Genomic DNA, 25360 nt, shown 5'->3' on the forward strand with positions numbered 1-25360 from the left:
CATCCACCACTACTCTCTGGATTCTACCATCCAGCCATTCACTACTTCCCCATAGCATCAAAACCTTCCTGACTAACTTTCCAAGCAGGACCTTGTCAAAGGCCTTACTAAATTCCATGTAGATAACATCCACAGGCTTTCCCTCATCATCTTTCCAGGTAGCCTCATCAAAAGCTGTATAGGATTGGTTAAAAATGACCTACTATGCACAAGGCATGTTGACTATCACTATTCAGACCTTAGCTGTCCAAATACTTGTATATCCAATCAATTAAAACACATTCCAATAATTTTCCCACTACTGATGTTAGGCTCACCTTCCCATAATTGCCAGGGTTACATTTGGAGATTAAAAAAAAATAATAGAAGAACATGAGCTACCCTCCAATCCTGTGGCACCACACCCATGACTAAGGACATTTTAAATATTTTGGCACAAACCCCTGTCATTTCTACACTAGCCTCTTTCAAGGTTTGAGGGAATATCTTATCAGGCCATGGGGATTTATCCACCCTTAATTGCTTCAAGACAGCAAGCACTTCCTCCTCTTTAATCTGTATAGGTTCATGACCTCACTGATTGTTTTCCTCACTTCTCTTGACTCTGTGCCAGTTTCTTATGTGAATACTGATGCAAAAAATCCATTTAAGATCTTCTCCATACCTTTGGCTCCAGATGTACCTGTCCACTCTGATCTTCAAGAGGATCAATTTTGTCCCTTGCTCTCATTTTTGTCATAATACACCTGTAGAAAGCCTTCATATTGTCTGCCAAAGCAACCTCGTCTTCTTTTAGCCTTCCTGATTTCTTTCTTGAGGTTTCCCTTGCATTTTTTTAATACTCCTCAAGTATCTCATTTGCTCTATGTTACCTGTGATACACCTCTCTATAAGACCAAGGCTCTCTATGCCTGTTAACTTGCCTTTAATCCTGACAGGGGTATAGAAATATTGTTCTCTCAAAATTTCACCTTTGAAGGTCCTCCACCGACCTTGCAAATACTTGACAGAAACTATCATCCAAATCCACGCCTTCCAGATCCTTTCTCATTTTCACAGAATTGGCCTCTCTCCAATTTAAAATCTCCACCCGGGGTCCAGAACTAATTAACTTGAAACTAATGGCATTATGATCACTGGACTCAAAAAGATCCCCTACATATACTTTTAAATCATATAACCATTTACGGAGCGGAAACAGGCCATATCGGCCTTTCGAGTCTGCACCGGTTCACTAGCTCAAACCTCTCCCTCACCTCCAATAACCCTCTCACATCCATGTACTCATCCAACCTTCTCTCAAATGACAGAAGGGACCCTGACGCAACTATCTCATTTGGAAGTTCATTCCATTCTGAACCACTCGCTGAGTGAAAAAGCCACCTCTAATATATCTCCTAAAGTGTTGCCCCCTTACCCTTAACTCATGGCCTCTTGTTCCAACCTCCTCTGCCCTCAGTGGAAAGAGTCTGTTTATGTCTAGTCTATCTATTCCTTTCATAATTGTAAATACCTCTATCAAGTCCCCTCTCAGTTGTCTACGTTCCAGTGAATAAAGTCCCAGTCTCCTTCATTACTCCCTGTAATCCAGATGCTGTAAGCAAGGCAACATCCTTGTAAACCTTTTCTGCACCCTCTCAACCTTATCTATATCCTTTCTATAATTTGGAGACCAGAACTGAGGACAGTACTCCAAACCTGGCCTCACCAATGCCTTAAACAGCTGCAGCATCACTTCCCAGCTCCTATACTCTATACTATGATTTATGAAGGTCAGCATACCATATGCCTTCTTAATCACCCTGTCTACATGGGAACCCACCTTCAGTGTACCATAACCCCCAGGTCCCTTTGCGTGCCTCAATGCCCTCTCCTTAACTGTATATGTCCTATTCTGGTTATTTTTACCGAAATGCAACACCTCACACTTGTTTACATTGAATCCCATCGCCATCTTTCAGCCCACTCTTCCAAACAAACCAAATCCTTCTGTAATCCAAGAAAACCTTCCTCACTATCCACCACTCCCCCTATTTTCGTATCATCTGCATATTTGCTTACCCAGTTAACCACACCCTCCTCTAAATCATTAATATAAATGATTAACAACCTGTCCATCTTGTTCACTAATAGGAGATCCAGTATTGCATTGTCTAGATGGTACCACCGTATATTGATTTAGAAGTTTCCTGAACACGTTTGACAAACTTCAACCTATCCAGCCTTTTTAAAGTATGGGTGTCCCAGTCAATGTGTGAAAAGTTAAAATCTCTGATTATCATTACCTTGTGTTTCCTGCAGCTGTCTGCTATCTCTCTATAGATATGCTCCTGCAATTCTCGTTGACTATTGTGTGACAGAGTATTTAGAGGTGGTTTGGGAGGAATTGTTAGAGCAGCCTGCACACACATATTTTAAAACAGAATTTTTGCCGGACTTTAGCAGAACGCTTTTTTGCAAATGAGCAACAAAGTATCAACATCCAGGTTGCATGGGAAAGCATGTGATCTTTGCAAGCAAAAGTTTTGCTCTGAGAGAGGAGACAGAAATCAGTTCCAGAGGGACAAGCTGCCAAACTTTGGAAGGCTGCCTGGTCAAAGGAGAAGACCGGCGGTGTGAAAAGTGACCTGAAAGAAAGAGGATCATTTGGAGAACCTGAAGGAGGCAAGTTTCGTCAGCAAGGCTGATTGGAAGGAAATCAGTTTCGAATGTCCTGGAAAAGGAATCTATCTTTGAAAACCAGCAAGAACCCTTCTGAGTGGTAACCATTTGCCTGTTAAACATCAAAGACTGGTGAACTTTGTTAATGCTAACTTCTGTGCACAATACAAGAATTGCCTTCAACCAGTGAGGTTGGACTGTGATCCGAAGAACTTTTCTAATCTTAAATATACATTACACACACACCTGCGCTTAGTGTTAGAGGGGGGATTAACTGGGTTAGGTAGGTTAAGTAATAAGTTAAAGTTTAATTCTGTTGTTCAAATATAATTAAAAACTACTTTTGTTGAAGTAACCCTGTGTTGTGGTGCATATCTATTGCTGTTGATTTTTGGGGTCCTCTGATACAAGCCTATGAGTGCGACCATACCGCTCCTGTTTTTTTTAACTCCACCCATAGAGCCCGAGTAGCTGAGCCCTCTGGTCTCTTCTACTTGAGCACAGCTGTGATATTTTCCCTGATGAGCAATGCCACTCCTCCTCCTTTCATCCCCTCTGCTCTATTGCATTTGAAAGAATGGAAAGCTGGAACATTGAGCTGCCAGTCCTGCCCCACCTACAACCAAGCTTCATGAATGGCCACAATGTCATAATTCCACTGCCAATCCACTCTCCAACTTCTCCTGCCTTTCCTACAATACTCCTTGCATTGAAATAGATGCACCTGAGAATATTTACATCCGCACAACCTGCTGACTTCTAATGTGACATGCAATTCTCACAATCTATTCCTTCCTCCTCTCATCCATCTGGTCTGGCACTCTGGTTCTTATTTCCCTGCAAATCTAGTTTAAACTCTTTCCCCCCACCCCCCACCACCCACACCCAGAGCAGCATGAGACAAACTTCATTCAAGAATATTAGTCTCCCTCTACTCCTCTAGTTCAGATGTAAACTGTCTTGTCGGGACCGGTCCCACCTTCCCGGGGAGAGAGCCCAATGATCCAGAAACCTGAAGCCTCCCTCCTGCACCATGTCTCTAGCCATGTGTTAAGCCACATTATCCTCCTATTTCTACCCTCACTTGCATGTGGCATAGGCAGCGATCCTGAGATCACAACCCTGAGGTCCTGTCCTTAAACCTAGCGCGTAACTCCCTGAACTCTCCTTGCAGGACCTCCTCACCCTTCCTACCCATATCATTGGTGCTGACGTGGACCACAGCATCTGGCTGCTCGCCCTCCCCCCTGAGAAAGCTGTGAACTCTGAAATACCTTGGATCCTGGCAGCTAAGAGGCAGAATATCACCTGGGATACTCTATCTCTTCTGAAGAAACTCTTACCTGTCCCCCTTACTTTGTAATCCCCAATCACTATAGCTCTCCTCTTCCCTTCTTAGCTACAGGACCAGAGTCCATGCCAGAGACCTGATCACCATCGTTTGTCCCTGGTAGGTCCTCCCAACAGTATTCAAAATTATATATTTGTTATTAAGGGGAATGGCCACAGGTTGCCCTCCACTGCCTGCCTGTTCCCTTTCTCTTTCCCTCTCCTGACTGTCACCCAGCTACCCTCCTCCTGCCTCCTAGTGTGATAACTTCCCTGTAACTCCTGTCTATTCACTCCCTTAGCCTCCTGAATGATCCAGAGATCACCCCATTCCTTAACTTGGTTTGTCAGGAGCTGTAGTTGAATGCACTTCTTGCAGATGAAATCGTCAAGGATACTGCTGGCTTCCCTGACTATCCACAAACTGCAAGGGAAGGATCCCCCTGCCGTGGCTGCCATTCCTACTGTCTATGACTGCTGGAAAAAAAAATATGATGTATAAAACCTGCCCTATCAGCTGAATCTTATTTGTTCCTTGAACAGGGTGGCCCCTACTTCAATAGCTGCACCACCACCTCAGCCTCTCCTCACCGAATCCTTCTTGAACCAAAGCCTTTCCACTCTGAGTCAGACCACTCCCTCGATGACTGCTCCACTACCCAGTTCCTCTTTTATAGTGATGCTTGGGTCACCCTGACCTCGATCGCCAAATCAGCTGTGTTCCAAGCCTTGACTCGAACTGCTGAACTTGAGGGCCCCTTTCTTGTTGATTGGTCAAGCATCCTGGATGGCCAGATAGCCGGCTCCTCCTCTTATTTCTCATGTTGATGGCTATGGACTTCAGCACTCCAGAAACAATATCCAGTGCGCCTGTTTTTAAATGCCATCTTGTACCATCCACACCATGTCAAAAACAAACTGCATTTGGACTGAGACGGTGCGATGCTGTCCATCCTGCTGACTCCCTCTACTAGCTTAAACACACAAATGCTGGAGAAGCACAGCAGGTCACGCAACGTCGAAAGGAAGGAAAAGGCTACACGAGATTTCGGGCCTGGGCCCTTTGTCCCGAAACTTTGGTTACCCTTCACTTTTGTGTGTTTCTCTACAACCCAGCGTCTGCGGACATTCCAATTTAACCCCCTCCAGCAGTTTGTTTCTTCAGATTCTAGCCTCTGCTTCTGGTCTCCCATGAGGCTCGGATGCTCCACACCCTGTCACAGGACGTCCACCTCGCCTTTCACTATTTTCAACACAGTGCACAAAGGTGACAAGTCTTCAGTCTGCCACACGTGTGCTTGCTTGGTTCGGGCCGAGGTGTTTATTTTGCAGTTTCATTTTTGCATTGTGGAAGTGCCGAAGTTATGTCAGAGGGCAGATGAGGCATAAAAGCGTGGATTGGCATTACACTCAGAAACTATGTGGAATGCTCCCACCAACAGCTATTCTAAGGACATCTTAAATTTCATGAACACCCCTCACCATCCCGATTTAATGCAGCAATAGACTTTTCACTCTGCATGCAACCACAGGAATGACGTGTGGCACAGGCTCAACCAAAACTGGCTCAATCTCTGGGTCTTTTCTGCAGATGAGGATGTCATTGCCTTTGGCATCTACTGGAGAGCAGACTGGATTACTGCTTTCCAAGGGTGCACCACTTCGATTGTGGTAGTCAAAGTTACCTTGGTTCTTGTATCTCCCTCCCAAAACAGTGACATCAACAAAAGAAGGTTTTTTTTTTATTTGCACTTAGTCTGACAATGTAGCCATGAGAATAGATGCCATTACTGTCCTTGTGCACACTGGCTGAAATAACTCTCTCATGGATGCACTTTGAAAATGACAGAACCTCGTCCTTTCGCTCCCAACTAATCACCGTGGAGAAAATGATGCCCCCAAGCTTGCCGACCTTTTCACTCTTGTTCCTCCAGAGGTAGGGGGGGTCGTTCTGGACATCTTTGTGGAGTTTGCTGGTTCTCCCTGTGTCTATGGGTTTCTTCCAGCTTGCCTCCCATGTCCCAACGGTCTGTGGGCTGTCCATTGCCCCTAGTGTGGAGGTGACTGATAAAATATGGAGGGCATCATTGCAATGTGGGGAGGGTCAATATCAGATTAATGTGAACGCGTGGTCAGTGTGTACTTCAATGGCCCAAGCACCAGTTTCTGAGCTGCATCCCTCTCTGACTCTCATTGTTCCAGCACATTAATCATGCACTTTTAACATGGTGTCAAAAGATTGTTTACTTCTCTGTGGAGGCCCATAAATATTGGTAGACATTTCTCCAACAGCAGAATCTGTTACTGCACTTAACATGGCTTTCAATATGATATTAATTGAATATTGTTTCACAAGTCTCAAAAAAAACCCATTAAAACAATATTTTCGTATGTCGACAGTTGAAACAAATTGGGATATAAAACCATCTGCTTACTCGAGTTTATGTACCTTCAATCTCCACCTAACGACAGAAAGTGTAGGTTATTAAGTATACATTGGCAATCTTCAATAAACCAACAGCATGTCCTAAAATGAAAACCTAAAATGAAAACAAAAGCACATTATGCATGTTTACCTGAGTGCTCCGATATTAGCATGTCTTCACAATATTTCTTGTACCTCAAATCCAAACTTTGTCCATATGTTGAAAGAAAATGGGATTGGTAACGAGAGTATTTGCATTTAGATTTGTTTGTTCAAAAGATTTTTTTTCCAGAGAAAATGCATTTAGATTTGTGAAATCTCTTTGATGTAAGAGACAGCTCAAATTTGATTTAGAAGGTTGATCAAAGAGTGAAGCTGATGAGAACTGGAGTCTTTGATATTTGTTTTGTGCTGAGTTACTGCAAATCTGTGCTGAGAGTTTCAAATTGCCTGCAGTGATAAACCTAATAAACAAACCTAATCCTAACCACTGTAAAAGAATTGTTTGCTAGTATTATGGAATGAGAATATACTAAATACTTTGAATAGAATATTGCACATTGCAATATTTTAACAATAAATTGCACTGATGGTTTGAAAGTAGATTTCATCCTCATTTTGTGCTTGAAATCAAATACTGGTGTAACTTCTTAGGCTGGTGAAATTGGGTCAAAATTCACTCACAACAGAATTGTGGCAACGTGCAGACAGTCTTGTGCTAATATAGGGCTTATCTGATCCTCATCTGAAATTACATGGAGGCAAACAACTTCCATGTCATTGGAGAGCCGATGCGGGTGGATATAAATCAATGATTACAGAGCTCTCCTCAAGGCAGTCACAGTGTAGTGGCAAGTAGAGGGAAACTAGGGTGCTCTCCTGTCTTCCTAAGCACGTACCACACAATTGACTTGCCTCAATAAAGGGTCCTGTCCTGAAATGCTGACAGTCAGTCTCTCGCCATGGACTTTGTCTGACCTGGCACCCTCCAGAGTTGAACCAGAGAGTATTGTAGCACAGAAACAAGCCCTCCAGCCCCTCGAGGCTGTGACAAATTATTATTCTGCCTCGTTTTACTGACCTGCACCCAAACCATATTCCTCCATATACCTCTCATCCATGGACCTGTCCAAATTTTCCTTGAATGTCAAAATTGACCCCACATTCTCCATTCACCTTTCACCCTTAACCCATAGCCTCTAGTTCTTAGCTCACAACCTCGGTGGAAAAAGCCGCCTTACATTTATCCTGTATCACGGGCTAACAACCCTCTTAATTTTGTTAGGGACTAAATAGATTTTGTTCGCACTAACATAGAAACAGCAATGGTAAATTCAAAATAATAGTTTTTATTAAACTAGATAACATGACATTTTTTACTTGTATCGATCTTAAACTCTAACTTTAAACCCCCACCATGCACCAATGTAAATGTGTGTGTTTAATAAAGTCCCAAACTCCGAAAAGTCAATTTTAGAACTTCAGCATCATTTTTGTCTTGCTTGAAGGTCTCAAATTTTCAGTTTCAGAAATAATAATAAAGCATTTTTAAGCAACAGATCTCTTTCAACTCACGATTCTCTTGATGAGCTGTCTTTCCTAGAGATATTCTTTAAACAGGAGTGATCATTTTCTGGGCACAAATGAGAAGTGGTCTTACTTTATTTAAAAGCCACTTTTTAAAAAAAATCTCCTGTGATAAGGATAATACAAGTCCTATCTTTCCATGAGGTTGAATTTTCTTCAGTTTTCTTAAGAGTCACAGAGTTTTCTTCCACGATGAGGCTGCACTCTTATTTTCAAAAGAACAGTCGGAACGTGAAGTGGTTTCCCTTTTCAAATCCACTTATTTTCTGTATCCCCCTTTTATTAGGAGTAAACATAACACCACCTCTTCTGTTTACTGTAATTCAACTCTGCCTTTCACAAGGTTCCAACTCCTCTGTGTGTGTCCCACAATCTTGACTTCAGTAAACAGATTCAAAATGTCTGAATTTGATCATGTATTTCTCCAAATCTCTCAACGTCACATGGTACGTGACATCATTTCTGTCTTTGAAGTTCATAATTTCTTTTCACACGGATGTGCTAAAAGCATCCAAGTCCACTTCTATTGATGTCTGCCCACGTGGACACAAAAATGGCTGTGCGTTTACACTGATCGTTTCCAGTATCTCAAGAGCTATCATAAATCCTTTCATCTCTTGACTTCAGCTTCAATCAGCAGCTATTTCGTCTCTGCAAGTGGCTCCCCATCTTCCATCTCAAAGAGCCATGTGTGTCTGCAGAATGGAAATGAGCACTGTCCACCCAAACTAACTTATTCAACCACCTCTAGATAAGACCTAGTTTTAATATTAAACTAAGGATTAACATTAACACAGATTTGTTACACCTGTTGTACCTTTGTATACCCCTATTAAATGTCTCTTCAATCTCTAAAACTCCAAGGAATAAAGCCCTATCCTTGTCCTGCATCTCCTCAAGTCCAGTCAATATCCTTGTAAATCTTATCTGTGCTAATTCAATCGCTTCTGTAATTCGGTGACCAACGCTAGACACAGTAATCCAAATTTAGCCTCACCAACATCTTGTACAACGTTACCATAATATCCCAATTCCTGTACTCAATACTTAGATTAATGAAGGCCAGCATGCAAAAAGTTTCTCTTTGTTTGCTCATAATTCCAGCAGAATGCTGCTTTGGTGTTTTCCCCACCTGTCCTATGCTCATTGTTAAACTTTGCGTGAACAGCAAGCAGAGCTGGAAGGTAAGGAAATTAGTTCTATTGACTTGGAGGCATGGGCAAGCAGCAGGAGAACATCACCTGCTTTCATGGCACAGGAAGTATTTGAGCCAATTTCACATGCAAGCTTATGCATGATTTGCTTTTTTATTTCTTGTGGGTATTGATTATAGGAGTTTGCATGGAATGTGAGGCCAAATTTGGTGTGCTATGTGCAGTTTTGATCATCTAACTACAGGAAAGCTATAAATAGGAGTGCAGCGATCTACAAGGATATTTCTGGGACCTTAGGAGCTGAGTTATAGGGGAAGGTTATGTTGGTGAGCTGAGCAGAGAGAATGAGGGGAGATTTGATAGAGGTACACAAAATTAGAGAGACCAAATGCAACCAGGCTTTTACCGCTGAGGATGGGTGAGACAAGAACGATAGGACAAGGATTAAGGGTGAAAAGTTGAATAATAAAGGAAATTTGAGAGGTGAGTTCTTCATTCAGAGAGTGTGGAATGAGCTGCCAGCAGAAGTGGTGAATGTGAGCTGTATTTTGACATTTTTTCCAAAACATTTGGATAGGTACATTAATGGGGAGGGAGGGGGGCAATGGTCTGGGTGTAGGCCATTGGAACGGCATAAAATTGTTGGGCACAGACCAGCTGGGCCAAAGGGCCTGTTTCTGAGCTGCTGTGTTCTATGGTTCCAGGGGTCTTCGAACCACAGCTGGTCACATCTGACCAATATTGTCAATCTGCCATTCTTTCATGAGTCGCTGACAGAATATCCTTTCAAGGTGCTCACTGTCCCACTCTCCAAGTGGACATCTGCCTGCAGTCCATTAGTTAATACAGGTGGAAAGGGTTCACACCGTAGCCGTTCGGCTTCAGCAAACAAGAATTTTGGTGCATATTGTACATTGCACAATGTTTGTGTCAAAAAGCTCATAATCAAAAGATTTGAGTATTTTTGGGACCAGAAGGCTTGAGTCATAAGAAGAGGCTGGAGAGGTTAGGACATTTCTCCCTGGAGTGCAGGAGGCTGAGGGGTGACCTTGTTGCTCTCCACCTGTGACCTCTTACCTGTTGACCTGAACTCCTTCCCCTCACCCTCCCCCCACCCTCCCCCCACCCTCCCATCACCCTTGTATTCAGCCGCCGACCTGTTTTTTCAGATTCCTGACAAAGAGCTCCGGTCCAAAGCATTGACTGCTTTTCACCTACTCTGATGTGTGCGACCTGCTGAGTTTCTCCAGCTCTTCTGTGTATTGTACTCAGCCCCAGTGCCTGCAGATTTTAATTTCAGTTCAGGAAGGCAACTAGAGAGCTTGGTTCTGCACTATAAAACTTTGACTCTGTTTAACTTTGATCTATTGAGGTATGTCTTTGTTCAATGCATAAATATTGGCACGAGAGCGGTTTTGTTTCAGGGAATTCTTTTGTGTGTCTCTCTGTGCTGTCTTTCTGAACTCTCCTCCCCATGAGAGATCACCACCTGTGCAGCACCTACACCGTAATGCGTGTACACCACGGAAACAAGCCCTCCAGCTGACTGAATACTGACCAATCACAAACCACCCATTCCGTTTTATTCTCTGAGATTCTGCCACCCACCTGTGCAGTTCAGAAAGAGTTCACTGTATTGTCATGGAATAATGCATTAAAATGTAATACCCAGGATTTATTCTTCAATGTTTGTCTGCCGTAAGGCAAACATAGGATCGCTGTGAGCATTGCTCAGCACCCCTAAATTACAGGAGAAAGAGAAGCAAAAAAAGAGTTCCTTCAGGGACGCTGAGTGTCCGTGAGTTTGGATCCAGCGCTCCCGCAGCCTCTGCAGTCACACAGACCCCAGCTTAAACCATTGGCAGCCCAAGGTCCAGATCCAAACCTCCGACACTATCAGGGAGTATTCGGTATTCGAGACCAGAACCTGGTTCCCACAAGCCAGTCGCCAGCAGCGTGGGTGGGTCCTTTGATTAAAGGTTCCCTGCAGCCTGCGTGGGTCTTTCCGCTGTTGAGCCACTCACTGGGTCACTGTCTGAAAGGGTTGTTTCCTGTTCTTTTTAAATGAGGGTGGGGGGGTGGATGTTCTCCTGGTTTCTGGTGCCCTTCGTCGGAACCCTGAAGTCTGTAGCCCCTCGTGGTACACTGCCCAGCACAGGTGCCTCCATCTTGGGCACAGTTAAGGGCTACTTGTAGCAGCATGCTAGCCAGGTAACCCACACACCTTTAAAGATGTACAAGAAAACAGAAGCACCAGTGGGGTGGGGGGGGGCAATACCCATGGGATCACATGGAGAATGTGCAAACTCCACGAAGACAGTGCAGGAGGTCCGTTTTGAATTTGGGTCATGTCGCTGAAAGACAATGGCCCCAGCAGCTGTCTCATTGTTCTTTTCAAGAATGAATTGCAACTTATTTTTGGAAGGATCTTCCTAATTATTCCCATGTTAGTCGTTCCAATATAAGCCTCAATTCCCATCTGATGTTCCTCATTTTTCAGGATTGTTTGTCCACTTACTTCATTTTGTTAACCCCATCTCTGCCACCTTATTATTGTTCTCCACAGCAGAATGCAATTCCCATTTACATTTACCACCTGAGAAGGGGGTAAAAGAGTCTCCTGGAAAAGACAGGCCATTTGGTGTCAGGAAATGCCATGGAATCTCTACTAAAGGATAAGATACTGTATCCGAGATGAGCTGACCCATGGGGTCGAAAAGTGGCCGGAGGGTAGTAGTAGAGGGACGTTTTTGTGATGGGAAGTCTGTGGCAGTGGTGTGTTGCAGAGGTCAGTGCTGGGTCCAGTGCTGTCTCTTCTCCATATTAATAATATGGATTGCAATGTGATTGACATTAGTAAATTTGAAGACACCAAAGTCCATGGTGTTGTGGACACCAAGGAAGGATATCGAAGTTTACGAAAGTATCGTGATCAGTTAGTAAGGTAGGGCTTGAGTGGTAAATGGAACTTAACCCTGAAAAGCTTGAGGTGTTGTATGTTTGTTAGTTGAACCAGGACTTACAGTCAATGTTGGGGTTCTTGAGAGCATTGTGGAATAGACACCAAGTCGCCTAGCTCTGAGTACAAAATATGAGACCTCACATCACTGCTTATAAATTTGAATTTAATAATACATTTAAAAATACACTTTAATAAATTTAGACATGCGGCATGCTAACAGGCCATTTTGGTCCATTAGTCCAATTAACCTGCACCCTGGTACGTTTCAAATGCTGAGAGGAAACTGGAGCCCCCAGGGCAAACCCAACACAGACAGGGTGAGAATGTACAAACTCCTTAAAGACAGCAATGGATTCAAACCCCAGTCCTGATCACTGGCGCTGAAAGATGTTGCACTAATCACTACACCAACAGTGCCCCTGTGCAGGGTGAGACCACACTTGGAGTGGTGTGTGCAGTTCTGGTAGCCCAGAGATAGGAAAAATTGCTTAGGAGTTAGGGAAAGGTTAGATTGGCTGGGTCTTTATTCTCTTGTGCACAGGCAAGATGTGATTAAAGTGAATTCTTTCAGTCCTTTTCCAAGGGTGGATAATTCTGGAACTGGAGGGCATGGGTTTAAGATGAGAGGGGAAATGTTTAGGAGCAACCTGGCAGCAAATTTGTCTGGAACGAGCTGCCAGAGAAAGTGCCAGAAATGGGTACAATTTCAGTGTTCAAAAGATACTTGGACAGATACATGGGCAAGGAGGGTTTAAAATGATATGAACCAAATGGAGTTGGCAAGAATGGCATTGTAGTTGCCATGGGCATGTGGGGCTGAATGGCCTGTTATCTGCTGTAGGACTTCATGATTCCATAACTGATAGGAAGAAAGCACCAGGAGAAGATGTTTCACAGAGGATAGGCAGCTTGGACTTCAAAAAGGAGAATCTTTTTTAAACAATCTTTGTTATTCTTTGAGGAGCTCACAGAAGGTAGACATTATCACGTGGTGAGTAGATTTGATGTGGCTCTTTGAAAACCTAAGCTTCCTGACATTAGACTGATGAAAATTTGTTGGGAGTAAATCGTGGAATGGATAGTGAGGTGGGCTCAGGACAGGCAAATGAGAGTGACAACGAAGGGTGACCATTCTCAGTGGAAGAAAGTGGTTTTGACAAGTTAGACTGCAGAATTAAAAATGCCATTTCTGAGTTTGAAGATAATGCTACAGCTGTGGAGGACTTGTGGGGAATGGTCTGTCCAAGAAAGAACTGAAACAATGCACAGAAGGATGTTACTAATCCTGGAGAATGGAAAATCAATTGGCTTATCAAGTTCAACACTGATACATGCAATTTGGTTGGAAGTCTTGTGAGGTGATAGTGTGAATCTGGACAGAGATGAGGAGAAAGGGATTGTGGCTTTATCACCAGGTACAGAGGTGCAGATAAAGTAAAATGTCCAAATTGAATAGGCTTGTGTGCTGGAACATGTTGAGATTAAGAAAGAGGATGTGCTGGATCTTCTAACAATTCAGATTGACAAGTTTGTGGGGCAGATGAGATATGCCCCAGGTTACTGTGAGAAGGGGAGAAAGAGCTAGCTGGGGTGTTGCCATTGACCTTTGCGTCCTCCTTGACCATCAACAAGAAGCCAGAGGATTGGAGAATGACAAATTTAGTCTCTTTTTAAAAAAATAAAATAAAATAAAATAAAATAAAAGGAAATTACAGAATCCTGGGAATTATTGACCAGGGAGTCTTGCATCAATGGTGGATAAACTGTAGAAGAGGATTATGAAGAACAGATTGTATGAGCTTTTGGAGAAGTACAATCTTCTCAAGGATAGTCAGCATGGCTTTATGAGGGAAAGGTCATGCCTCACGAGCGTGATTCAGTTTTTTGAGGAGGTAACAAAAGAAATTGATGAAGGTAGGGCAGTAGATATACTGTATATGGATTTAGTAAGGTATTTGAGGATTCACCAAGGGAAACTCATGCAGAAAGTCATGGGATACATGGAAACTTGGCTGTGGGAATAGAGAATAGGCTTGCCTTTTGAAAGCAGAGAGTAGTGGTGGGCTGAAAGTATTCTGCTTGGAGGTCACTGGTGAGTGAAGTTCCAGAGGGATCTGTTTTGGGAGCCCTGCTCTTTGTTATTTTATAAAACCAGATATCTATCAAGGTGGCTGCATAGGTTGATAGGATAGTTAAGAAGGCTTATTGGATTCTGGGCTTCATTCATTGGGGGATTGAGTTTGAGTCGAGAGGTCATGTTGCAGCTCTAAAAATCTCTGGTGAGTAATTTGTTATGATAGCCCTCATTATAGGAAGGAAGGTGAAGAGGATGCAGAGAGGATTTATCAGGATGTTATCTGAATTGGAAAATGTCTGAAGAGGAAAGTTGACAGAGCTAAATCTTGTCTCTTTGGACTGAAGATGAGAAGTGATTTCATAGAGGTTTACAAAATTTTGAAAGACAAAGATGAGATAGAAAGCCAGCACCTTTTACCCAGGGCAAAAACAGCATATAGCTGAAAACTTTAGTACAATAAAGTGAAGGAATAAAAGATTTGGGGAAACAGAAGAGGTCATTCTTTTATGCAGATAGTTGTAGGTGCCTTGAATACTTGTCAAGGGGTGGCGATGGCAGCTGGAATATCAGGGACATATAAGAGATTCCGAGATGGTTATAAGAAGAAAGAACAGTAAAGGCATAGTAGGTATTTTGGTCGGAAAATATAATTCAGTACAGCTACGAGGGCCAAAGAGCCTTAATTGTGCAATCGTGTTCCAGGTGCTATGATAAATCCCTGTGCTCTGAGACCTAGTGTAACATGCTACCCTGTGCACGGTATCTTGGTGTGAAATGACACCCTGTGATCTGCGACTTGTGTAAACTTTGGTGCCCTATTCTCTGTGTCATGATACCCACTACTCAGTGACTTAGTGTGACATGATACCCTTTGCTCAGTGACCTGGTGTGACATGATACCCTGTGGGTGTGACATGATACCCTGTGGGTGTGACATGATACCCTGTGGGTGTGACATGATACCCTGTGGGTGTGACATGGTATGACAGAATACCCTGTGCTGTCTGATGCGTGATAACATTATAATCTGCGATCTGTCACTTGGTGTGACATGACACCATCTGCTGGGTGACTTGGTGTGACATGATACCCTCTTCTCTGTGACTTGGTGTGACATGACACCCTCTGCTGGGTGACTTGGTGTGACATGACACCCTGTGCTCGGTGACTTGGTGAGACAGGATTCCCGGTGTCTGTGACAAGGTGTGAAATGACACTCCGCGCTCCATGACTGGGTGGGACATGAATCCCTGCGCTCCGTGACTGGGTGGGGCACGAATCCCTGCGCTCCGTGACTGGGTGGGGCACGAATCCCTGCGCTCCGTGACTGGGTGGGGCACGAATCCCTGCGCTCCGTGACTGGGTGGGGCACGAATCCCTGCGCTCCGTGACTGGGTGGGGCACGAATCCCTGCGCTCCGTGACTGGGTGGGGCACGAATCCCTGCGCTCCGTGACTGGGTGGGGCACGAATCCCTGCGCTCCGTGACTGGGTGGGGCACGAATCCCTGCGCTCCGTGACTGGGTGGGACACGAATCCCTGCGCTCCGTGACTGGGTGGGACACGAATTCCTGCTCTCCATGACTGGGTTTGAAATTATACCCTATACTCTGTACATTGTGTGACATTATACCGTGGGCTCTGTGACTTGGTGTGAATTTATACTCTGTGTTACTTGGTGTGACATAATACCCTCTTCTCTGTGACATGGTGTGACACGTTACCCTGATATTTGTCACTAGGTGTAACATAATATCGTGTAGTGTGACATGACACCCTCTGCTCAGTGACTTGGTGGGACATGACATCCTCTGCTGGGTGACTTGGTGTGACATGACACCCTCTGCTGGGTGACTTGGTGTGACATGACACCCTCTGCTGGGTGACTTGGTGTGACATGACACCCTCTGCTGGGTGACTTGGTGTGACATGACACCCTCTGCTGGGTGACTTGCTGTGACAGGATTCCCGGTGTCTGTGACAAGGTGTGACATGACACTCTGCGCTCCGTGACATGATGTGAAATGACACTCTGCGCTCCGTGACATGATGTGAAATGACACTCTGCGCTCCGTGACATGGTGTGACATGACACTCTGCGCTCCGTGACATGGTGTGACATGACACTCTGCGCTCCGTGACATGGTGTGACATGACACTCTGCGCTCCGTGACATGGTGTGACATGACACTCTGCGCTCCGTGACATGGTGTGACATGACACTCTGCGCTCAGTGACATGGTGTGACATGACACTCTGCGCTCAGTGACATGGTGTGACATGACACTCTGCGCTCAGTGACATGGTGTGACATGACCATCTGCGCTCAGTGACATGGTGTGACATGACACTCTGAGCTCCGTGACATGGTGTGTCACGACACTCCGCGCTCCGTGACTGGGTGTGACACGAATCGCTGCGCTCCGTGACTGGGTGGGGCACGAATCCCTGCGCTCCGTGACAGGGTGGGGCGCGGATCCCTGCGCTCCGTGACAGGGTGGGGCGCGGATCCCTGCGCTCCGTGACTGGGTAGGGCGCGGATCCCTGCGCTCCGTGACTGGGTAGGGCGCGGATCCCTGCGCTCCGTGACTGGGTAGGGCGCGGATCCCTGCGCTCCGTGACTGGGTAGGGCGCGGATCCCTGCGCTCCGTGACTGGGTGGGGCGCGGATCCCTGCGCTCCGTGACTGGGTGGGGCTCGAATCCCTGCGCTCCGTGACTGGGTGGGGCGCGGATCCCTGCGCTCCGTGACTGGGTGGGGCGCGGATCCCTGCGCTCCGTGACTGGGTGGGGCGCGGATCCCTGCGCTCCGTGACTGGGTGGGGCGCGGATCCCTGCGCTCCGTGACTGGGTGGGGCGCGGATCCCTGCGCTCCGTGACTGGGTGGGGCGCGGATCCCTGCGCTCCGTGACTGGGTGGGGCGCGGATCCCTGCGCTCCGTGACTGGGTGGGGCGCGGATCCCTGCGCTCCGTGACTGGGTGGGGCGCGGATCCCTGCCCTCCGTGACTGGGTGGGGCGCGGATCCCTGCGCTCCGTGACTGGGTGGGGCGCGGATCCCTGCCCTCCGTGACTGGGTGGGGCGCGTACCCTGCCCTCCGTGACTGGGTGGGGCGCGGATCCCTGCGCTCCGTGACTGGGTGGGGCGCGGATCCCTGCGCTCCGTGACTGGGTGGGGCGCGGATCCCTGCGCTCCGTGACTGGGTGGGGCGCGGATCCCTGCGCTCCGTGACTGGGTGGGGCGCGGATCCCTGCGCTCCGTGACTGGGTGGGGCGCGGATCCCTGCGCTCCGTGACTGGGTGGGGCGCGGATCCCTGCGCTCCGTGACTGGGTGGGGCGCGGATCCCTGCGCTCCGTGACTGGGTGGGGCGCGGATCCCTGCGCTCCGTGACTGGGTGGGGCGCGGATCCCTGCGCTCCGTGACTGGGTGGGGCGCGGATCCCTGCCCTCCGTGACTGGGTGGGGCGCGGATCCCTGCCCTCCGTGACTGGGTGGGGCGCGGATCCCTGCCCTCCGTGACTGGGTGGGGCGCGGATCCCTGCCCTCCGTGACTGGGTGGGGCGCGGATCCCTGCCCTCCGTGACTGGGTGGGGCGCGGATCCCTGCCCTCCGTGACTGGGTGGGGCGCGGATCCCTGCCCTCCGTGACTGGGTGGGGCGCGGATCCCTGCCCTCCGTGACTGGGTGGGGCGCGGATCCCTGCCCTCCGTGACTGGGTGGGGCGCGGATCCCTGCCCTCCGTGACTGGGTGGGGCGCGGATCCCTGCCCTCCGTGACTGGGTGGGGCGCGGATCCCTGCCCTCCGTGACTGGGTGGGGCGCGGATCCCTGCCCTCCGTGACTGGGTGGGGCGCGGATCCCTGCCCTCCGTGACTGGGTGGGGCGCGGATCCCTGCCCTCCGTGACTGGGTGGGGCGCGGATCCCTGCCCTCCGTGACTGGGTGGGGCGCGGATCCCTGCCCTCCGTGACTGGGTGGGGCGCGGATCCCTGCCCTCCGTGACTGGGTGGGGCGCGGATCCCTGCCCTCCGTGACTGGGTGGGGCGCGGATCCCTGCCCTCCGTGAATGGGTGGGGCGCGGATCCCTGCCCTCCGTGACTGGGTGGGGCGCGGATCCCTGCCCTCCGTGACTGGGTGGGGCGCGGATCCCTGCCCTCCGTGACTGGGTGGGGCGCGGATCCCTGCCCTCCGTGACTGGGTGGGGCGCGGATCCCTGCCCTCCGTGACTGGGTGGGGCGCGGATCCCTGCCCTCCGTGACTGGGTGGGGCGCGGATCCCTGCCCTCCGTGACTGGGTGGGGCGCGGATCCCTGCCCTCCGTGACTGGGTGGGGCGCGGATCCCTGCCCTCCGTGACTGGGTGGGGCGCGGATCCCTGCCCTCCGTGACTGGGTGGGGCGCGGATCCCTGCCCTCCGTGACTGGGTGGGGCGCGGATCCCTGCCCTCCGTGACTGGGTGGGGCGCGGATCCCTGCCCTCCGTGACTGGGTGGGGCGCGGATCCCTGCCCTCCGTGACTGGGTGGGGCGCGGATCCCTGCCCTCCGTGACTGGGTGGGGCGCGGATCCCTGCCCTCCGTGACTGGGTTTGAAATTATACCCTATGCTCTGTACATTGTGTGACATGATACCGTGGGCTCTGTGACTTGGTGTGAATTGATACCCTGTGTGTAACTTGGTGTGACGTGATACCCTCTTCTCTGTGACATGGTGTGATATATTACCCTGATATTTGTCACTAGGTGTGACATGATACCCTGGGCTCTAACTTGTGAGACATGATACCCTCTGCTCAGTGACTTGGTGTGACATGATGCCTTGGGCTCTGTGACTAGGTGTGACATGATACCTTGCACTTGTGAATTGTTCTGACATGATACTTTGTGTCTGTGACCTAGTGTGACTTAATACCCTGTGTCTGTGACTAGATGTGACATGATACCCTATATTTGTGGCCTGGTGTGACATGAAACCCTGGCTCTGTGCCTTGATGTAACATGATATCCTATATTCCGTGTCTTGGTGTGCCATGAGTTCCTGCGCTCTGTGACTTGGTTTGACGTGATACCCTGCGTCTGTTACTGATGTGAAATGAAACTCTGTGCTCTGTGAGTTGGTGTAATGTGATACCCTGAGTTCTGTGACCAACTACAGTGCGTTCAGCAAATTAGTGTGAGGTCAGATAATTGTCAAAGATGTGGGTTAAATTCCTTCATTGTCACAGTGGAGAAGAGTGATGTCCATTAGATTGAGAGGCCAACAGAGGTGAGACTGGCCAGCAGGAGTGATGGACAAATGGAGAGGGTAGTGTTGGGATACACACTCTCAATGATTGATGGATAAAAAGTGTGGGAGGAATTGCTCGGTTCCCAGATGGTGAAGGTTGTGGATGGTGATAAATGGGTACACAGCTGACCAGTTCTAGAATCTGTTCAGGGCAGTTGGTGGTAGTGGTACCCATGGAAACGTCAGGGCCAGATGGAAGCAGAGATCCATTAGGGAGAGGGGGATGAAAATCTCGCAGGCTGAAGGTGACAAGAGTGATTAATCAAAATTATCAGAAGGAAAAGAGCAGCGAGGGATCTGAGGAAGAGAGGAAATCACAGGAGGTGTGGGCTAGCTCAAATCTTGACATTAGTTGTTCATATCATTGGGCTGTTGACTACCCAGGAGGAATACAAGGAGCTATTCCTCTAGTTGACGTTGGGCCTCACTTTGGCAGTGAAGGCCAAGGATGGACAGGTCAGCGAGGGAATGGGAAGGAGAAATGAAATAGCAAGAAACTGGGAACTCATTTTTAAGGGTGTCCAGGTGCTCTGTGAAATAGTAACCAAGTCTGCACTTGGTCTTGCCCCATGAGGCCACCTTGGGAGCACCATCTGCAGTAGATAAGTTTGGAGGAGGCATACCTGAAGTATGCTAACCTCGAAGGACTCTTTAGGTTCCTGGATGATGGTGAAGAATTGTGAGAGCAAGTGGTGCACCTACTACAGTTACAGGTGAAGTGCCAGGGGTCAAGGAGGGCTGAGTGTGGAAGGGATAAATGGACCAGGGAGTCATGAGGAGAGTGTTCCTGGAGAAGGTGGAAGGGGTCAGGAGCAGATGTTGGAACAGATGGAAATGACTTCCGATGATGCGCTGAATGTGAAGGCAAGTGGGTTGAAAGGGTAAGATGGGAGGTGAGATCTATCTCTCTGGAGGGTGGAGAGGGCAGTGAATAAGCAGAGGAAATATGAGAGAAGTCTCCATTTACCATACTAGAGAGGAACCTGTATTCCCTGAAAATTGACATAAAAAAGAATGGGAGGTTAGGATGGATTTAGATTGGGAACAAACTGCCTGCTGAGGTGGATAATGCGGCCTCGATTTTGACATTTCAAAAAAAAATTGAATAGATACGTGGTTGGCTGTGGTCTGGGTGCAGGTCAATGGGAAGTGGTAAAATAATAGTCTGGCATAGTCTAGATGGGTTGAAGGGCCTGATTCTGTGCTGAAGTCTTCTGCAGTCCTCTGACTCCATGTAAAAAAAAAACTGGAAGCAGCTGAGAGAGGAAAAATCACGTTGTAGATTATTTGGGCCAATTCGCTGTTTTATGTGCTGTAAAATCCTCTGAATATCATTCTATACAAAATCCCGCCTTGTGGAAAAATATGCATGATCATTCAGAGCCTTGGGAAAATTGTGTGTCACCAGACCAACCCACTGAATCAACTCTTTCGATATTGCCTGATATCAATACATTTCCACTCAGAACCATTGCAGCTGGTATAATCACTTTTCCAACAAATTGCGATGAAAATGTCTCATGGAAATGAAGGCAGGATGTGAAATACTTCAGTGTGATTTCACAGGCAACATAAACTCTTCTCATTAATTCAACACACTGCATTGAAGTGTAATAGTCCCTTTTCTTCCATCACTTTGCATGATTATCTTGTCTCAATGTTAAGAAGGGACTTGTCCATCTTTTGACCTTGTTCCACATCAGGCAATTCATTAACTTGCAAGGATCAAAATTCTTCGACTCACTTTTTGACAACTTTCAGTTTTCTTTCGCAAACATTTTCACAGCAAGACCAGCGAACAGTCCCTGACAGGGGATTGATCAAACTTTCTACAAATTTAGGTTGAAAGATGTGTGTCTTGGAATCAAAGGATGTGGACAAGATGGATTTTTCAGTAGAACATTGATACTTTCAATGCTGACGGCATATTTTTTTAAAAATTAGACAAGATTTTAATATTTGTGCAACTGTTTATTGAAAAAAAGCCAGATGTGAATTTTCAGTTGTTCATTTACTTCATTTCAATTTTTAAAGAGTAATTTTGAAAAGCTGAGCTGATCATCCAAAGAGACGTTTGAAAGCACATCCAAAATGCAAGTTGCATTTTTGCAGTAAAATTAATTCCAACATTTCAAATTGCAGATGACAGCTACGTTTCTAGCAGGAGGTATAAAGTGTACACGAACGGCTATAAAGACATGCAAATAACTTGGTTGAAAGTCAACAAATATCGAAGGATTAAGGACTTGTGTTAGATTAAGATGTATTAACTTTCAAGGGGAAAAGTGTGTGGCCAGTTTCAATTTAATATTAATTTCATGATTTGTTTCATAATATCAGTCCACCCTCCAATGTTAGCCATTAAAGTCCTGCAGGTTTCTCAATGAGGTTTCATTTAATGTAGAAATTCCCAGTTTGCTTTTTAAAAACAATGACAGAGCTCAAGTTTATTGTCACATGTCCTGATTACGGTGAGAACGTTTGTTTTGAGTGCAATCCATCTTGTTAACCCACATATGGAACAGAAATGAGAATACAGTGCAGAATGGCAGAGAGATTGGTTGACGGAAAGCTAAAGCTTCATTTATTTATCAGCCCGAGGTTTACTTCAGGAGACAGAGAGCAGCGGGAAGGAAACTCTCCTTGAATCTGGTGATCTCATGCCTGAGAATCTTCTTCCTAACAGGAAGAAGGAGAAGAGCGTGTGGCTGGCGTGGGATGAATCCTTTAATATGCTTTCTTGAGGTGGTGGGAAATGTCAATGGGGGGGGGGGAGGGAGGGTTTGTGTGATAGTCGGAGTTGTGCTCACTATTTTGCAATTTCTGTCCCATGCAGTGATTCACCCTGACAGAATACTTTTGATGGTGTACCTATGGAGGTTGTTGAGGGACGCCAGTGACGCGCTGAATTTCCTTGGATTTCTGGCGAAGTTTAGGCACTAGGAGCACTTTCATGACCATTTCATTGACTTGGATGGACCAGGACAGATCATTGGAGATATGTATACACAAGAAAGCTGACTATTTTTTTCACATCAGCGCTGTTGATGTGGATATTGGAGCAGGTTCCACTCCTCTTCCAGAAATCTATAACCAGCTCCTATGCTTGCTGACTATGAGCAAGACAAGCTTGTGGTCTCCTATCTCCCAATATATTTTGGCTTTATTGTAATTGGAGATCTGGCCTATGATGGTGTTCCCAACTCGAACCCTAACCTAAATCTGTAGCTAGAGTAGGAGCAGTGCTTAGTCGCACAGTCATGGGTGTTCAACGAATGTACCTGTGTCAAGTAACTGTGGAGGAGGTGTGTTCACCAATCCTCCCAGATTTGCAGAACAGGAAGGTGCGGGTCCAGTTGGAGGGACAATAGGACCCATGTCCAGAGCTTGGGAATGAATTTATTTGGAACTTTGGTATTGAAGGCAAAGTTGTGGTTTGGATTTGCTTCATTTTCTGTATTGACCTGGACAGGTAAGTTTGCTGGTATGTAGCACACAGGAGAGGAAAGGTGCACATTATGGCAGAAGATGAATACAGCATTTTGTGTTTAAATGATCAGCTATGCACCCATATCTTAGTTTTCCAAGGAAAATGATCAGTTAACAGAAACATGGTAGAAATATTCAATAAAAATTTTACCATGTGATTTGTGTCTGAGTATTGTGAGCTTATTGGGGATCATGCAACATCGCAGAGCGTACATGCCAGTTCTGCATCCTAGAGAACAGGGTGAGGCATGACACAAGGCTGCAGTGTTCCTGGAAGCCTGACTGGTTGCAAAGCAGAGTTTCTATTGATGATTGGATCTCAGCAAGTGCAGCCAGTGTACAAGCTGGGAACCTAGAGCCTCTCAGCGCCCTGGGTTGCTGCAGGACCAGGGGAAGCGCGTTGAATGCTGTGGCATATGGGGCGATCCTCTCAGTGGCAGAAATTGGCTTCTCCCAGCACAAGTGAATTGCGATTGCTTCTGTGCTCAGAGCCACCTGTCAACGAGAAATAAGGTTAAAGTGGCAGCATTTCAGCAAGGCATGTAAATAATTATCCTTGCTACATTAAGCTACAAGAGAAAACAAAGACCCAGCTGACTTAAATTAAGCCTGAGGTAATTCTTCCTGCTCTGTAATGAAGGGTACAGCACTAAGAACCTTTTGGGCCAGTCTTGCACGTTAAATAATTTTTCTTTTCCACAAAACTAAACAAGCCACATTTCATTCGCCCCCCCCCCCCCCCACCCCACCACCCCATGCTGTGGTTCTTTTGTGCAAGTCAGAGGGAAGCCATTTGATTTTCTCTTCCTTGCTTTCCTCTTGTTCCTACAGCTGCCTGTGGAGGAAATCTGACAGGCCCCGCAGGAGTCATTTTATCACCCAACTACCCTCAACCTTATCCTCATGGGAAAGAATGTGACTGGAAAATTAAAGTCAATCCTGACTATGTCATCGCACTTATCTTTAAGAGGTAACTTTCCACTAAAGAATTGTTTTTTCTCTGCTGTGTGGCATACAATACAATTGAATGCAGAGCAACAGGTGACCATCATTTTATCATTTCAGTTTCCACATGGAGCCGAGCTACGATTTTCTTCATATCTACGAAGGAGAGGATTCCAACAGCCCCTTAATTGGCAGCTTTCAAGGATCACAGTCTCCTGAAAGAATAGAAAGTAGTGGCAACAGTCTTTTCCTGGCATTCCGCAGTGATGCCTCTGTCAGCATGGCAGGATTCGCCATAGAGTATAAAGGTATAACTTTCCTCATTTCATTTTAACATCATTTTAATTGGATTCAGTAATTGGCCCATCCAACCCACGAGTTCGTGCCGCCCAAATGCACCAAATAACCTACTCATCCTGTACGTCTTTAGAACGTGCTCAGGAAAGCCCACAAAGGTCCCGGGGAGATTGTGCACACCCTTTCCAGACAGCGGGAGATTCGAACCCAGGTTGCTGGTTCTGCAGTGGCGTTGCGCTTGCCACTGTGCTAGCCGTCCCTAATCTATTGTCTGATGTACTGTCTGTTGTATGTTTAGCTGAAGAATTGTTAAAGTTGATCTGTCAAGATGCAGAAAGTACAACCAAGCCACACAGTACAATTCATTCGAATGATGCCAGTGGGATTGAGCATTCTGTAGTGTTGGGTAGACAAGGTCACCTCACTAAGACTGGTCTCATTCAAAGATCACAATCACAGGGTACAATGTTTAAGGCATTTTCCTGCATACAAATTGGGTAACATTTCTTTGAAGGTATTGCTACAGCTTGTGTTTTACATTTTGCATATCCTCTTCCTAAAGACAGGGAAATGATTTGTTGTTGGTTATTTAAATCTCATGCACCAGTTAAAATTAAGAACATCCTTCTGGTATACAACAAATCAACAGAAGTCTGGAAAGGTTGTTCACATTGCACATCAGTACCTCTTCTCTGCCTGCCTGATTCCTGGTTACCAATTTACACATGCAAATGGCTAGTTTCATATCTATATCTATATATATATAGATATAGATATAGATATCTAGTCATCTCAAATTCTTGAAGTTGACAATGGTGGCCAACACTTCAAAGCAGAAACAATGCCATTCAGGGACTGAGTGGGGCTGGACGCTTTATTGCAGCCTTTAGATCGCATCTAGCAGGTAGTGGTGTGAAAGAGATCAGGCAGGCATTAGGATATGGCTCAGTCCAAGAGGTGAATGTCCTCGGTTACTCTCTGTCTTGCTCCCAGCTTACTGGCAAACTCTGTGTGATGGTTTCTTCATCCTAATTCCCATAACTAGATATTCTATAGCTAATATTCTACAGAATAACTTACCTTCTAGATCACAATGTTGAAGTTACAAAAGCACATCAGCCACCTTGAGGGAATGTTCCTTTTCACTGTTCTTATCCAG

At 46.5% G+C, this 25360-nt stretch overlaps 1 protein-coding gene across 1 annotated transcript in view; it reads left to right on the forward strand.

Moving 5' to 3' along the window:
* The window catches only part of LOC138736174 (CUB and sushi domain-containing protein 1-like), a 2349200-nt gene that overhangs the window by 1746527 nt on the left and 577313 nt on the right, over positions 1–25360 (forward strand). The window contains exons 29-30 of the mRNA XM_069885244.1: positions 23791–23929; positions 24025–24212. Coding sequence (XP_069741345.1) covers positions 23791–23929; positions 24025–24212 — 327 coding nt within the window. The remainder of the gene's footprint in view (positions 1–23790; positions 23930–24024; positions 24213–25360) is intronic.

The sequence above is a fragment of the Narcine bancroftii genome, chromosome 6 (genome assembly GCF_036971445.1).
Source record: "Narcine bancroftii isolate sNarBan1 chromosome 6, sNarBan1.hap1, whole genome shotgun sequence".
In the NCBI taxonomy this organism is placed as follows: domain Eukaryota; kingdom Metazoa; phylum Chordata; class Chondrichthyes; order Torpediniformes; family Narcinidae; genus Narcine; species Narcine bancroftii.